Source organism: Balaenoptera physalus (genome assembly GCF_965194825.1).
Source record: "Balaenoptera physalus genome assembly, chromosome: 2".
In the NCBI taxonomy this organism is placed as follows: domain Eukaryota; kingdom Metazoa; phylum Chordata; class Mammalia; order Artiodactyla; family Balaenopteridae; genus Balaenoptera; species Balaenoptera physalus.
In genome coordinates this window covers 118,510,361-118,527,117 of record NC_138883.1, presented here as the reverse complement: position 1 = coordinate 118,527,117, position 16,757 = coordinate 118,510,361, and the positions used below count along the sequence as shown (strand labels likewise).

The 16,757-nt window shown below is 46.5% G+C and overlaps 1 protein-coding gene across 4 annotated transcripts in view; it reads left to right on the top strand.

The window, feature by feature from the left end:
* Positions 1-16,757, top strand: part of EDC3 (enhancer of mRNA decapping 3) — a 52,567-nt gene that overhangs the window by 32,565 nt on the left and 3,245 nt on the right. For all 4 annotated transcript variants that reach the window (XM_082449966.1, XM_082449967.1, XM_082449968.1 and 1 more), the window contains 2 exons: positions 11,565-11,718; positions 14,841-15,058. In XM_082449966.1, the coding sequence (XP_082306092.1) occupies positions 11,565-11,718; positions 14,841-15,058 (372 nt within the window). The remainder of the gene's footprint in view (positions 1-11,564; positions 11,719-14,840; positions 15,059-16,757) is intronic.

Below are 16,757 nucleotides of genomic sequence, written 5' to 3'. Positions count from 1 at the left end.
TCTCAGCAGTGATAAGGAGTGGAAATGAAGTCCTTTTGCCAAGCAGGATCTATGCTGGAAATAGAGCAAGCAAGCAATTATCTTGCTGAGCAGCTTCTACAGGTGATTTTGTCTCTGTTCCAGCTCCAAGGCACAAGTCTCAAAGCAGGTTTTTACTCAATGTTATTCACGTAGTGCCTGGCTGGGGACACTTTTCCAGTTGGATTTACTGTCCAAATGTTAGTATCGGAATGAGGCAAGCTATCTGGAATATGTGGGGAAACAAGCTAGGACAAAAAAAAATGTTAGTGTTAGGTTACTTGATCACCTAGTATAATTTTCTCATTTAACAGATTGAGGACATTGAGGTCCAGAGAGGTAAAGGCTCTATAAACCTTATCTATCACATTTCCTTTCCTTTTCTGAATACAGATATGTTAAAGAGAAAGAAGGATATAAGAAGAGAAGGGCAGTTTAATGGCAATTAGACTATATAGTCTTTTCTCTTTAGTATTCCCTCAGGACTAGACCAACTTAGATCTGCAGTTGTAGAGAGTGGTTTGGCTAGCTCCCCAATCTAGCCTTGTGGCATTCATGTCCTAGAACCCCAAATACTTATTTTCTGCTAATTCCCAGAGTAGCAAAAGAACATGTTTACTACCCATTTGGTAATGGCTTGGGTTTCAGGATTCTGGCAGCTTGCTGCTGGTATCCTACACATTGACTGCATGCTGAGTGGTGTCAACAGTTTCTAAGCTGTTATTCTCTAATTGCTCATACTCCTCTTGGCAATACTCTTTGCCAACTGTGTGCATGGAGGGGGGCAGTGTTATAAAAGGTCTATTGATTGGGAAAACACATTCAGGAAGCAGCTAAATTTAGCTCTTTGTTTAACCCAAATCTTTTCTCTCTGGAGGGTCCCTTTGGGTCCTTTAACAGTGCTGCTATCTCCAACAGATTGTCAGACATTCCTCCAGCTTGGACCTACGCTGCTAAATAATGGTACCCTGTGGTTGCATACATGTTGGTTAAGTTTGCCTGTAAAATGCTAGATGCATGTGAGCGCTCTGTGTTCAGAGGTGAGAGGTCCCCAAAGAACACCGGTTAGGAGAGTGGTAAGGCTTCAGAGAAGAATCTTTGCTCAACATTCATAGTATTCTCAAAGTAATTTTTAAGACAGTGGGGGCCAGTAGGAACACTGTGCTTATTATATGTAAGTCACTCTAAGACAGTCCTTGTATCCAAGTAATTAAGATGTACTAGGAAATGGAAAGATACCATATATGCCTGGAGTCCAATGAGAGTGTGGACATTAAATGCATTGGGTGTTGAGAGGCACGAGAGGTCTTGAAGGCTGGGCTGATCAGGAAAGGCTTCACAAAGGGAGCAGGACAGAAGCCTTGAAGCATGGGCAGGATTTCACCAGAGAGGAAGAGGAAGATACTTATGGGTAGGCTGGGCAGGTGCTGGTGTAGGGTGATAAAGGGCTGTGTGGGAGATTGGCTATTGGCTGGTTTGGCCAGGGCGGAGATTTTTGTGTGGGGGAATAGCAGGAATTAAAAATAGCTTTAGACCAGAGCTCAGAGAGCCTGTGTGCTAATGCTGCCCCTTGTTTTATGGCCATGAGGAGCAACTGAAGGATTCTGAAAAAGACATGATCCAAAATCTCTTTTAGGAAAATTTGTTAGTCTTTAGCAAGACTGGTCTCGTGATAGAGTTCAGAGTAGAATTTGAGGAGAGAGACCAGAGCAGGAAGATAAGTTAGACTGATGACATAACTAATATGCCAGGGGTTTGGACCTCTGAATGGAAAGGAAGACAGAGATGTGAGAGAAGTGACAAAGGGGAATTTGATAGGATTTGATGATTGAAGACAGGTTGAAGAGGGTTGAGTGAACAACAGAATTCAAAAGCATTGAATCTGTGGGGTGTGAAGAATGGCAGCGAGTCTAGTTGTGGAACGTCTAGGTTTTAATGGGCCAAGTTTTTGTGATTTTCTTCTTGCATTGCTTTGTGGCTGAGCCCAGAGAAAGCAATTAGTAGAGTTGCCACACTGAGGGACTTACTAATTATTCAATATTAAAGGCTTCAATGAGGAGGCTTCTGTAGGGTCAGAGAATTGAGATATGTAGCCACGTGGGGACTACTGAGCCTGTTTCCTTGTCTGTAAAGTGGGATAATATCTGGCAATTAAATGAGATCACGTGGAAAGCAGCTAGTGCAATGCCCGGCTTATAATTATTATTCAGTCAATATATGACTTTAATGTGAAGTGCAAAGGCTGTCTCAATAAAGTTACTTCAAAGCGTCAACATTTATAAAACTTTTACTATGTGCCAGGCACCGTTCTAGATGCTCTGGTAAGTCATTGTCCATCACCTCAGGGGCCTTACATAGGGTAACCAGATGTGTAAACAAATAATGGAAGTGTGTACAAGATTTAGAGGTGGCAGAAAAGGAAGGGTGAGTGCCTGGTTCAGGAGAAACAACGTTATGATCACCGTCATAATATTGGATGTTCATTGGGTATTTACTGTGTCCTGGGCACCATTCTAAGCACTTCACATGCTTATCACAGTTAATTTTCATGGCATCTCTATGAGGTACTGTTTTCCCCTTTTTATTATTATCCTCATTTTGTTGGAGTTAAGTGTTCCATTAAATCTTTCACCAGGAATGGCTTTAAAGTGTCTAGAATTCTTCATTCCCTGGGTTCTAATAAATTCTTCTCAGGTTCATTTATTCAAGACCCCTTCATTTTGGGTAGAATTCTGATTTAATTTCTGCCATTTTTTTCCCACTGTGTAGCCTTCTTTTGTCTTCAAGTATATAGAAGCCAGATGGGAGGCAACAGGGTGCTATTGGTACAGGCACTGAATCTCCACAGTTGTCCCATCGGCTTTGCCTGAAGGATGTTCCTCAGCCTCCACACTATGTGTCTGCTGAAGTTTGGGGAGTAGCAAGTGTATGAAGATGACCTGAAGTAGAGTTACTGCTTACTGTCTTGCAAAAGGATCAAGTTAGAGTTTGAGTGAGGCACTCTGGTTTGAGCTCCCTTAGTTCAGCACCACTTAACGCATACTCATTTTTCTCAGTAAAAGCAGTTCTAGTTCTACTCTGAAGGGGAGTAGCTGGTGAAGCCACAGTTGGCTTGTTTCTGCTGCTTCTGGCTTGCCTCTTTATTCTTCTCTTTGCGCTTCAGTAGCGCTGTATATTGCTCTCAGGACAAGCTCTGCTTTCACCATTCCAGGCTGTCAGTTGTTTTCCACAGCTGGCGTTCCATTTCTGCCTCTGAGCCCTGTCTGCCTTCCTCTGCTTCTTGTCCCCAGAGGCCCTCAAGATGTGTCCTAATGCTTTCAAGACGAGCAGTGTTTTTTACCTCCTGAAGAACAGGTAATCAGGAAACCTGTTTTGGGTTTGTTTATGTGTTCAGAAGGAATTCAGAAAGAAAGAAATCTTTGAGCTTAGAAGTGGCCATCGAGGAATTTTACCCTGAGGATAGTGAAGACTGCCTTCAGTGGCTGTCGTGCTCCTGAGGAGGACCCTTCTCGCGCGGAGACTCGAGTGTCTGCTGCAATGGAACTGGTCATGATCTCACTGCTTTTTCAAACCATTGACCCAACCCACATGGGTTCTTCCTTGATCTCCCTTCAACCCTCATTCCCCTTCCTGTGTTTACAGATTAGACCATGTGCTACAGGGATGCCATTCCCGGGGAGGCACCTCTTTTACATTTCTCATCCTAAGAGAGCCACAGGGGAGACATGAGGAGGTAAATTCTAGGAGGTGTTCTGGACCAGAAAACCTGCATTAACAATACCTGTGCTCCTGCACCAAGTGCCGCCACAGCTTTTCATTGAGCAGAGCTGATGAGCCTAGTTTCTGAAATTGTGTCTCTGCAGGCAGACTTCCTTGACAGTGACTTGGTTGATTCTGGGGAACCTCAGGTTCTAGCAGATCCTCCGGTGCCAGGAGTGGAGGGAGTAGTTATTTCTTTTAAAATTTATTTATTTATTTTATTTTTGGCTGTGTTGGGTCTTCGTTTCTGTGCGAGGGCTTTCTCTAGTTGTGGCGAGCGGGGGCCACTCTTCATCGCGGTGCGCGGGCCTCTCACTGTTGCGGCCTCACTTGCTGCGGAGCACAGGCTCCAGACGCGCAGGCTCAGTAGTTGTGGCTCAAGGGTCTAGTTGCTCCGCGGCATGTGGGATCCTCCCAGACCAGGGCTCGAACCCGTGTCCCCTGCATTGGCAGGCAGATTCTCAACGACCGCGCCACCAGGGAAGCCCAGTTATTTCTTTTAATGTGGAATCCTTCAGAGTTTCTGGGCTTGGATAATCAGGTGGACACTTGTCATCAGCCTGAAGGGCTTGGTTGTCGTCCTTGGCGCTCATGAGGATTTAGAGCAGTACTGTTAAGACAGGTGTCTTGGCTTAGACTCTTCCCCCAGTAGTGAACACTTGTGCTTCCTACAGTCCTACTGGAAAAGGTCTCATGGCAACTTGCTGCCAGAGTTTTTTTTTGTTTTTTTTTTTAAGTGTATGTCTGTATTTTAAATTTTTATTTATTTATTTATTTATTTTTGGCTGTGTTGGGTCTTCGTTTCTGTGCGAGGGCTTTCTCTAGTTGCGGCAAGCGGGGGCCACTCTTCATCACGGTGCGCGGGCCTCTCACTATCGCGGCCTCTCCTGTTGCGGAGCACAGGCTCCAGACGCGCAGGCTCAGTGGTTGTGGCTCACGGGCCTAGTTGCTCCACAGCATGTGGGATCCTCCCAGACCAGGGCTCGAACCCGTGTCCCCTGCATTGGCAGGCAGATTCTCAACCACTGCGCCACCAGGGAAGCCCTACTGCCAGAGTTTTTTAATTTTAAGAGTTTAAGCTCAAACTAAGGGCTGGGGGATCTGGAGCCAGCACATGATGGCCTGACGCCTGAGTTTTGATGAAGGTGCCAGTTGGTCATTTTAGAAACTTGAGTTGGTCTCTGCAAATGTGATTTTTTTTGCTATTATGTGCCCTTTGCCATTTCACAGCCACACGCGTCTGGCCAGAGCAAGGAAGGGGTTTGATTTCAATGTATCCATCATCCTCCTTAAATTCAATATATCAAAGCTAAGTCAGTCATTCACCCCCTCCCATAGCTTTGACTCCTTAGCATTCCCATTTCTTTCAGTGGAATCACCATTTTTAAAGTGTCCAGCATGAAACTTTGTGGCCATCTTTGCCTCTTACTTCTCATAAAAATTCATGACTAGAGGGCTTCCCTGGTGGCTCAGTGGTTAAGAATCCACCTGCCAATGTGGGGGACACGGGTTTGAGCCCTGGTCCGGGAAGATCCCACATGCTTCAGAGCAACTAAGCCCATGCGCCACAACTACTGAGCCTGCGCTCTAGAGCTCGCGAGCCACAACTACTGAGCCCATGTGCCACAACTACTGAAGCCTGCACACCTAGAGCCTGTGCTCCACAACAAGAAAAGCCACTGCAGTGAGAAGCCCGCGCACTGCAACAGAGTAGCCCCCGCTTGCCACAACTAGAGAAAGTCCACGTGCAGCAATGGAGACCCAATGCAGCCAAAAAAAAAAAAATTCATGACTAGAAAGAACCCTGGAGGCCATTTTTTGCTAATTTAATAACACAGTGATTCCTTCTGACAAGGAGTTTTCCTTTATCCTCAGTATTCATTCTGACTCTAGATTCTCTTCTTCCTCAGTGGTCCTTGAAATTGTCATGACCTTTTACTTTTTTATGCTACCCCACAGGTTCCCTTTGTCCCTTGAAATCGATTCTACATGGCCTTCTGCCCTCATTTTCTAGCCCTGTCAACTTCATCCTGTATAAAACAACTTGGTTTTAATGCCTTCTGAAGTCTGGCCCTGCCCACTACTCTAAACTAGCCTTCATGGCAGTCTCTGGGCTCCAAGCCAGGGTAGTTTTCATCTGCTCATGTCACACCCTTTCCAGCCTCTGTAACTTTGTTCATGGTTCCTCCACCACCTCAGGTGCGCTCCCTTTTCTATCATTGTGACTGTAATTCTGTCTGTCTTGTGAGGCATGGTTCAGATAGAGGATTTGACACTACCTACAGCTCCTGGTTTGAAATTCCTATTTTACACTTGTGCTCAGGATGACACAGTTTTTTTTCTCTGATGTTTGCACATATATATTTTTTGTTTCCAGCTAGGTTGTAAGACTGGGAATGTGGTTTGTTTTCATATTCTTTTTATTTATTCTGTTTCCTGCCATTCCCGCCCCCCACCACCACTGGCTTGATGTATTATTACTCTGCAAACATTTGTTGATCGTATTTGGAGGCACTTTACTCTTTTTTCTCTCCAACTTTTTATATTGAAAAAAATTTCAAACTTTCAGAAAAGGTGCTAGAATAGTATAGTGAACAACCATATGTCCTTCATTTAGATTCACCAGTTAACATTTTGCCACATTTACTTTATAGAAATGCACACACACACACCCCTGAATAATTTAGATTTAGTTGCACTCATTACATTTCACCCCTAAATACTTCCATATGTATTCAGTAGGATGTTGCTCTCTACAGCCACACTACAAGATTGCGCTCAGGAAATTTAAAATTAATACAAAAGTATTATCTAATTCCATATGCAAAGTTTTCCAGTTGTCCCAATCATGTCCTTTATAGTTGTTTTTTTTTTTAACTCATTTATTTTTTTGGCTGCGTTGGGTCTTCATTGCTGTGCACGGGCTTTCTCTAGTTGCGGTGAGCGGGGGCTACTCTTTGTTGCAGTGCGCAAGCCTCTCATTGCGGTGGCTTCTCTTGTTGCACAGCACGGGCTCTAGGTGCACGGGCTTCAGTAGTTGTGGCACGTGGGCTCAGTAGTTGTGGCTCACGGGCTCTAGAGCGCAGGCTCGGTAGTTGTGGCACACGGGCTTAGTTGCTCCACAGCATGTGGGATCTTCCCGGACCAGGGCTCGAACCCATGTCCCCCGCATTGGCAGGCAGATTCTTAACCACTGCGCCACTAGGGAAGTCCCTATAGTTGTATTTTTAATCAACCATTGCATATTACATATAGTTGTCAGATCTCTTTCATTTCCTTTAATCAGGACAGTTCCCACAACTTTTGGTGTCCTTTGTGATATTGACATTTGTGAAGAGTCTAGGCCAGTTGATTTGCAGAATAACCCTTGGTTTTGATTTATTGATTGTTTCCTTTTGATGTGATTTCATGTTGAACCTTTTTTCCAGGATTTTGGTGGGACTCTGTCTCTCTTGGAGCATTACATCATACAGTACACAACGTCAGTTTGTCCCATCACTGAGGCTAGTTTGATCACTTGGTAAGGTGTTGTCCAACAGATTTCTTCCTTATAAAGATACTTTTCCCCTTTGTAATTAGTATCTTGTCAGGAAGTCCTTTACCTCTTGAGTCCAAAGCTTGTTCCAGTAGAGCTTTAACCTGAGGGAATGAGGTCCAGTGTGGATAGGAGGTTGTTCTAGTTGTTAATGGGGGAAGGAAGAAGTGGGGAAAGAGTCAGAAACATCTTACCTGCACTTGCCTTTGGTTACAGCTGGACTCTTACCCAGCTGCAGAGAGGAATGCCCTGAGGCTGTTATACAGGTTTCCTTCACATTCATTCATTAATTCAACACATATTTATGTAGCCCCTCCACTAGGCACTGTGCACTGAAGGCACAATGGAGAGGAAGGGGATACAGCAGTGAACAAGACAGTTAACTGCCCTCGTGGAGCTTACAGTTTAGTGAAGTAGATAGTCCAAAAGGAAAAAAGAGTTATTTACAAATTGTATTAAGCACAGTGAAGCAGGTAGGCAGCATGCTGAGACTGAGGGATCTTTAAACTGAGACCTGAAGAATGAGGAACCTGCCATGTGTGGTGTCAGGGAGCATTGGAAGAGAGAAGAGAGTGCCGGAAGAGGGAAAGCATGTGAGGGGACATGCTTCCTGAGGCTGGGAGGAACCTGGAGTACTGAGGAACCAGGAGGCAGCCCCGATGCCCAGAGCGTGGTGCAGGTTGAGGCCCGAAGTAAAGGGGCTGAAGTGCACAGGGGCCAGATCACGGGGTGCCTTGTGGACCCCAGTAAAGAGTACTAGGGGTATTTAGGTTTCTCGTAACAAATTCTTCTTTCAAAGGTATGCTTGACACCAAATTGCGTTTTGTGGCAGCCTTAATATAAGTCTACAGGGGCTGTCTGTACATTGGGTCTAAAGGTATGCGTTTACCAGTTGTTTTATACTCCAAAAAAGAACTCGTCTGATATCGCTGCCCAATTGTGTGACCACCACAGAATGGAATCAGAACTCATAGTCCTGGAGAAATCCCCATGCCCAGTAATGGGCTGTGCTCCTCATTGATAAGACATAGGATACAAACAGCCTTTCCAACTAAAAGGCCATGCCGGTGTGAGGATTGAGTTTGGATTTGAGATGACACTTTGTTGTGGGAGCCCTGTTACACAACAAAGGCTGGGAGGTACATGCAGAGGCTGCGGGGGAAGGCTTGGACGTGGTGCTAGAAGGTGTCTTGAGGGTGGGGAAGTGCGATGGAGGGTGTGATAACATGCGTATGTGTCCGTAAGGGAGAGCAAGGCCCCAAATAGTATGTACTGGAAGGAGCAGTGCGGAAGTGACAAAGACCTGAAGAAGGGGCAGCACACATGGTGCTGGGCCACGAGGCTCCATGGCCCTGCTTCAGGCTGTGGGATGAGCTGTGCGGGGAGGAGGCATCTTCTCTCCTGGCCTGTACTGGGTGTGCTTAAGCCGTTTTCCTTGATATCCTAAGATTAATCAGATCCTAAGAAGTGCTCTGCTTGTCACGAACTGGCTATAATTATATCTCTCTCTTGTTTCACTGACAGCTCTGAAGTACATATTAATATTAAGAGAAGCCCTACCAACTAATTTTACTGCCTTGGTTCCCAAACAATAAAGATCCACCTTCCAACCAAAATATAATTGGGCTTGGCCCATGTTCAGGCTTTGGTGATGTTATTGTTTGCAGTTTACACGCTATGTTCTTGGTTCCCTTCCTTTGGAGTTTATTTTATTCCCTCTGCCTGTTTCTGATAAGCCAGTCTGACTGGTTGGACTCTGTGTGTAAATGTTGAAAAGGAACATTTTGTGGTGCTAGCGTGTTCCTTTCAGAGATACAGAGTAGAGTACAGTGAAGTCCTAGACCCTGCGACCGGCAGACTAAGCAGAAAGGATTCCTGGCCGTATCTTTCCCTAGGCTACAAAACATGCCAGTTCATCAACAGGACCCCTTCCCTGCAGCACAAATCAGTGAGATGTAACAGACACACAGTTTCCAGCTGCAGCATTCAGCCAGCCAGCGTGGAGTAAACTCTTCTCCGCCTGTGCCATGAGTTTTGTACCCCTAAGACTGAGGAGGAAGGTAGCAGAAAACACTCAGCCTGCCCCCAGAGAGCCCTCAGAACCGGAGAGGGGGTGCCTATACGCAGAGCACAAGACCTAGTCCCAGAAAGAAAGTTTGATTAGTGGGGTGGCAGGCCCAAGACTCACTGCCCTGATCTGTTTCAAATTCACCAGGAAGGGAATACGTAGGTGAAGAAATGCACAGACTTGAGGGAAAGCTCTCCCTTGCGTGACTCTGCAGGTGAAGAGGGTGTTTGAAGTAGGCAAGTGCATGACTTGTCTGACAGGTTTAGAGTTGTTAGTGGCTTAGGACTCCTGAGAATTCATTCAGCTTTTTCACACTGCTATCAGTGGTTCCTAATTAGTTCTGATAACATGTGCATGTCTGGAGCAGGCCATAAAAATGGCTCTTTTAATCAGCGGTTGACTTGCAAGGTCAGGCTACAGCCTCCAGCATCGGCATCCGGGATATCAATGACTGACATTTCACAAAGGGTGAGGGGAGAGGCGAAGCTCTCTGTTCGTTGTCTCTGCCCCAGGCAGGAGTAGGACTCATACAGGTGGAAGGGGTCAATTAACCGACTGGATAGTGTGAATTTTGACATGGCGATGGTTTTTATTTCATTATTACATTAAGTTATTATCATTTTGCCTTATTTTGCCTTCCCTTGAGAGGATACAGATGTGGGTGCTTTAAGTTCAGTCTTTATGCTTGGATTTCTGTTGTTAAAATGTACAGCCACAGCCTAATTCTGTGTGGTTTTAAGAATCCATGTAGGCAGGATTGGATATCTGATAGAACCTCAAGAAATTTCTCCCGAAAGGATCAGTGAGGAAGAGAAGTTTTTCTATACAGGGTTCTGGAACCAGCAGGATGATGATGCACTTTCTGAAAACTTCTGCCTTCGATTTAAGTAAGCCACACAAGAAATAGCAGTAGGTTTGCATCATTTATACGTTTGAGTACCTGATGAGAACTTGCCTCTATTGGTAAATAACTACAGCTGGGACAGTATACTGAGGTGGGGGCTGAGGAGGTAAGAGGCTTATTTCCTACTTTGAGGAGTTTACAGTCCAGTATAGATGAGGACACAGGATCTAAAAAGGCATGTGATCCAGCCAGACAAAACTAATTACATGCAATCCCACGATGACTTGCTGATTGGAATCTGTGTTTCTTGGTCTGCCAGTGAGGCCAGATGGGGCTGTTTGGCAGAGGGTTTGCTCCCTTGGGGTCAGCCCAGTGGCTTTAGCCTTTGTAAGATGGCATTGGTTGTCAAGGCAAAAGATCACAATTTTTGACTTTGTTGTCTCTTTCCTGTCCTGGTTTTCTGGGCCCTGAAACGGCACCTTGCTACTGATATGTATAATACTATGGACTCCTTCAAGTGTACCCAGCTGCTGCAGACTTTGACCTTGTAAAACCAGGTATCAATACTTTCCATGGTGTACTTTCAATGACTGTGATTCTCCCTAACCTTTATAGAGTTCTGTTTGTTTATGGTGAGTAAAAGATTCTTCTGAGTCGCTTAAAGCAAGCCATAGGTTACTTTCCGTGTACTCTTTCCCTGTGGTAAGAGTATTGGGTTACAGTCACCCCAAATGGGGAGAAAATGACAAAATTATTTAAGAAAACAAGTTCCTAGTTGAATTTCTTCAGCCAAAAGGAAGGGCTAAATAGAGGACAATAGGAGGAAGAAGATGTGGGGAGCAGATGGGATGAACAAGTCATCCTGCCTTGAAATTGAACAGCAGGGACCAAGAGGGTCAGGAGGGTTAGCTAGTGTCTGTTCCACTCTGGGGAAGGATAAGGGGGTCTGCTTGTGAGGAAAACCTCACTGCCAGGAACGGCATTTCCCCCACTTTGAGAAAAGCATGTTTTCTTCTTATGTGGTTGATAGATTGCAGCCTTTTCTTGATAGTACCAGATACATCTTCATGGATTTGGCCTTTGTGGTCTAAAGCTACACTTCTAAGAGAGTTTAAGTTCATCCCTGCTCTGTGGTAACCTGAACAGGTTGTTACTCAGTTCCCCATGCACTGCCTGAGCTCTGTGGAGAGCTGCATAGCACGCCTAAGTCCCAGATTAGGCAGATGGGCTGGGGAGGGTCAGTCTTAAAGTCTTGGCTTTCACAGATCAACTACACCCATTTGTGGAGCTGGTTTCCTGTAATCACTTTCCCTTTTTCCTCACCTCCTTTCCAACTGCAGACTCTGGCCTGGTTGTCCCAAGTATTTCCTATGAGCTGCATAAAAAGCTGTTGTCTGTGGCTGAGAAGCATGGCTTGACTCTGGAGCGGAGACTGGAGATGACAGGCGTGTGTGCCAGTCAGATGGCACTGACCCTACTCGGAGGACCCAACAGGTAAATGCCTCCAGATCCGCGGGGGCTGAGTGTGGGGTGAGGCTGCTCTGCCTCAGCACCAGCACAGTGCGTCACACACACAGTTCATCAGACCGTTGCTGCTCCTCTAACGTGAGTACCTCTGTGAAGTCACTTTCCTGGATGCTACAAGGTTTTTGTTTGCCTCTCTCACCCTTGTCCTGGAAGTCCTCATTCTTCTCCCAGCAAACCACCCTTTGATCCTTCCTTCGTGGTAACAGCTGACTGTCAGACTCCTGCTGACTACCAGAGGCTTGCTTTCTAAGAACCTTCAGAGACCCAGCCTTTGGAACTCGCCATTCACTCAGAGGGCTGGGATAAAAATCAATCCTCAGTTCTATACCTGAGAGCTTCTAGAATAACCCTGACAACTGGGTATAAGAGCTAGACTTTGGTACCTTTCCACTTGCCCTTTAGGCTGCTATATCAGGGGCAGCGCTTAGTTTTGTGGATGTTTACTGATACCATGTACCAGACCTTGTGCTAGGGCTAGGGATACAAAGAATAAGAAAATACTGCTCCTGTCCTCCAGTAGCCTAGTGAGGTCTCCAGAAAGTCCAGTGCTGTGGTAGAGGAAACAGAAGACTCTCCAGGAAGCCACATTTCTACTCCAGGCTGGAGAAGCCACTCACCACCCTTCCTAGAGCAGTAGCATCCAAACTGAGTCCTACAGAGCAAGGGGGAGTTCACAGCGGCGAGCAGGAAGGGGGAAAAGTAAAAAGCGTGTGCCAAGGGCAGAAAGGATCAGGAGACTGTGGATCCATAAGTCACTTTGTGTGGCTGGAAAGTAGGGCTTTGGTACAGCTGAGAGATAGGGAGCTGCTGAAGGGATTTCAGTAGGGCTGTAACATGGTTAGTCTTGTGTTTTAAAAAGGCGACTTTGGCCAAGTAGATTAATGGAGGCAAGACTGGGGCCATGAGACCAGTTAGAAAACTGAGCCAGGGGCCAGATGATGGTGGCCCCAAGCAGGGAAGTAGGGATCAGAGAAGTGGGTGGATGAGGGAATTTTTAAAGGTAAAATCAGCAGGGCAGGGTATTGAATGGATATGGATGGTGATAGAAAGTGAAGTGTCGGTGATCACTGAACTTAAAGCGTTCTAGCATGGACATCTGGTTGGATAGTGATAGCATTCACTGTGATAAGGAACGTGGGAAGAGGGGCAGGTTTGGGGGAGATGATGGATTTTGTTCTGGATATGCTGGGTTTAGGAGGCCTGTGAGACATCCAGATAAACCACTGGCAATCTGGATCTGAAGTTTAGAAAAAGGTCTGAGCAGAAGATAAAGATCTGGAAGTCATCATCTGGTACATGGTATAAGAATAGGCAAGCTCCTCTAAGGAGAGGGTGTAAAGGGAGGAAAGGGCCTAGGGTGGAATTCTGGGGAACATCAGCATTAAAGCAGAGTTAAGAGATGAGGAGCCTTCCAAACTAGCTAAGAAAGTTTAAAGCCAGAGAGGTAAGAGAACCACGAGGGCAGTGTGTAAGAACCAAAGGAATGGTGTTTGAGGAATAAAGGGATGGTCAGCAGTGGCGATGCTGAGAGAGCAAGCACAATTAGAGTTGACAGGTATCTGCTGGATTTGTCAATAAAGAGGAGGACTTTGGTAGCCTTGTGGGAGAGTGGTGTCTAAAGTGATCCACGCTGGCTGTGAGGTTTCCCCTCCTGGCTTCTCTACTCCCCTCACCCTATAGCGTTGTGTTCATTCCTCCTTGTCCCTTGATTTAGGCCTGCTTCCCAACCTGGATCCCTGGCCTCTCCTCTGCCAGGAAAGAGCCAGTGGAGACCCCAAAAGAGGAAGTAGTGCAAGCTGCTCTCTGAAGGAGTATCCTGCCCTTGGGTCTGATGACCGTTGAACCTTCTCCCAGAGCAGCCATTGGGGCAACTTGAGGAATAACCCCTGTGAAGGGAGAAGTACTCGTCATATTTCCGTAAGATGCAAACACGGTGAGGGAAATGAATGACTCGGTGTATATGTAAAGTACATTACCACATTCCCCCAAATGTATTTGGAGAGTGGGGGTTTCCTCTTTGGCTTGACAACATCTGTCTTCCTCTCTTTGGGGAAAAACAGTGACTGTCACTGCTCCGCCCCTAAGCAGGGGCCTAAGCCTCTTTCTTGCTGTTCATCTCCCCTTCCCTTCCTGCCCTGGGGGCAGACTGAGTCGGGCACAGCTCTAGGGCTAATCCTCTAAACCTTCTTACTTGTGGCTGAGACCAGAGAGGTCTCAGCTTTGAACGGCAGGAAGCTGGAAGTGACTTCATCAGGAAGTGGGTGTCCAAGGCAGCTACCAGCCTAGGAGGCCAGGAAGCCCCTAGCCTGCCCGCTGCCTCCTCTGTGACCGGTAGTGTAACAGTGCCAGCATCGATTGAGTACTTTGTGTGTCGGTTCCTGTTCCAAGTGCTTTACATCCATTCATCCACCCAGCGTCCTGTGAAATAGGTACTATTAGTATCTACACCATTGCCCTTATTAGCTTACTGGCAGCTCAGTACAGAGAACTTGGACTGGCAACTGATTGAGGATGTTTAGAACTACCCTCTTGGGTACTTGCTGTGAGTGTCTTAGGAGTTGAGCCAGAGTAATCGTAAAAGGGGTGGGTCAGAGTTTCACAAGTGAAGGGGTTTCTGGGCAGGGGAAATAGTTGGAGCAGAAGCAAGAAAGAACCTTACACGTGCTGCAGAGAATGATGAGACCAGTGTTCCTGCAGTGGAGCAGGCATGTCGGGGAAGAAGAGCAAAGAAGGCTGCAGAGGTAGAAAAGCCTCTTTGCTAAGAAGAGTTTGGACCTAATAGGTCATACGGAGAGAACAGTCAGTGTCCTTGGTCAGAAAGCAATGTTCTGGCAACAGTGTTATATGGAACAAGATCTGAGTGAACTACCTAATGAGAGGACCCAGCAGATGACGTGACACCGGGATGTGGGACAGTGGGAGTGCCACCCTGTAAACCTGGCCTTTAGTGCATTTTGTCCATCCCCCTCTGGAACCTGGGACTAGCGAGAACTCTGAGAGCAATAGGTGCCGAGAGGCACTTGCCTGGTATATGATGCAAGGGATTGGCAAGTCTGCAGCTGATAATGCTTCTTTGCCTTCTGTTCCAGGTTGAATCCCAAAAATGTTCACCAGAGGCCTACGGTGGCCCTGCTATGTGGGCCGCATGTGAAGGGGGCTCAGGGTATCAGCTGTGGGAGGCACCTAGCCAACCATGATGTCCAGGTCATCCTCTTCCTGCCCAACTTCGTGAAGATGCTGGAATCCATTACCAACGAACTGTCTCTCTTCAGCAAGACCCAGGGCCAACAAGTGTCTAGCCTCAAAGGTGAGCACTTGCACAGAGCTGGGCTGAGGCCCTCTCCGTCCTCGGTGCTTTCACTGGTCTGGCGGTGCCGCCCAGTGGTGACAGGTGGAAAAGCACCACAAGTGTAAAGAGTGCTTTGCCCTCAAGTAGTCTTAGTGTCGAAGGAAATAAATACCTTTGGTGTCGACTTGCCTACTTCCTATCCCTTCACCCTCCTCCTTCTCCCACTACTCAAATGGAGAGGTGGGGACCCATTTATTCATTTCACAGATATTTACAGAACGGGCACTGTTTTTGACACTGGGGATATGGCGATAGATTTTTTTTTCTAAAAAAAATATTTATTTATTTATTTGGTTGCATTGGGTCTTAGTTGTGGCAGGCGGCTCCTTAGTTGCAGCTCAGGGGTTCCTTAGTTGCAGCTCGCTGGCTCCTTAGTTGCAGCATGCGAACTCTTAGTTGCGGCATGCATGTGGGATCTAGTTCCCAGACCAGGGATCAAACCCAGGCCCCCTGCATTAGGAGAGTGGAGTCTTAACCACCGTGCCACCAGGGAAGTCCCAGATTTTTTTTCTTAATCCATGCTTCCGTGGAGCTTACATTCTGGTTAGGACAGATGACAAGTAATATCTCTATCGGGTCACATGGCAGTAAGTGTTATGGAGACAAATAAAGCAGGGAAGGAAGACAGAGAATGTCGGAGGGTTGGGTGGAGGGTAGCAGACTTAGACATTTCAAGGTCCAGTTATAAAGGGCCTGTGGATCACTGTGAGGGTTTGAAATTTTACTCTGGGTGAGATGGAGAGTCACTGGAGGAATTAGTAGAAGAAAGATGTAATCCAGCTCGGGTTCCAAATGATCATTATGGCTGTTGTGTGAGAGCAGACTGTAGGCTTACAAAGAGTTATTAAGGCTGTTTGATAATTGGAGAGAGAAATGTTGGTGGCTAAGACAGCGTGGAAGTGATGAAAGGTGGTTAGTTTCTGAAGCAGTATTGAAGATAAGAGTTTACAGATTGGATGTAAGGGACGAGAGAAAGAGAAGGGTTAAGAATGACTCTAAGGTTTTTGGCCTGAGTAACCGGAAGGATGGAGGTCCCATCACTGAGATGGGAAGAGCTGGGGGGGAGGTTTGGGGAAGAAGAGCAGAAGCTCAGTTAGAGATGCCTGTTGGATATGCAGGTGGAAATGTTGATTGATGGAGAAGAGTCTGGAGTTAAGGGATCTGGTCTGGAGTTACAAGTGTGTGGGTGGTATTTAAAGCCATAACGAGCCTGGATAAGATACCTCCTAGGAAGAGAGATTAGATAGAGAAGTTGTTAGACTGAGTTCTTTGTATAGAAGTCAGGGACTTGAGAGACCAGCTAAGGAGACAGGGAAAGAGTGGTCAGTGAAGGAGAAGGAAAACCCAGAGGGCCTGGTACCTGAAAGGCAAGTAAAGAAAGAAGGGTGTGTTCAGCTATGTCAGCAAGCCATTCTAGGTTGCGTTACTCTCAGGCCAGGCTCCTCCTGTGGGCGTGCGGAAGATAAGATGCCGCTCCCACTCTTGGGAGCCTCAGGGCCCACAGGGACACCACCACCTCCATCCGTAGTGGCCTGTTCTGAGTAAGGAAGCCATCAGTCTCTAATTGAGATGTGTCATTACTTAAGGCTGAGACCTGGGGAGGGGCTCTCGTATGTGGGTTCCCCCCTTGAGATCTATAACATGATGCCCTTTTCCA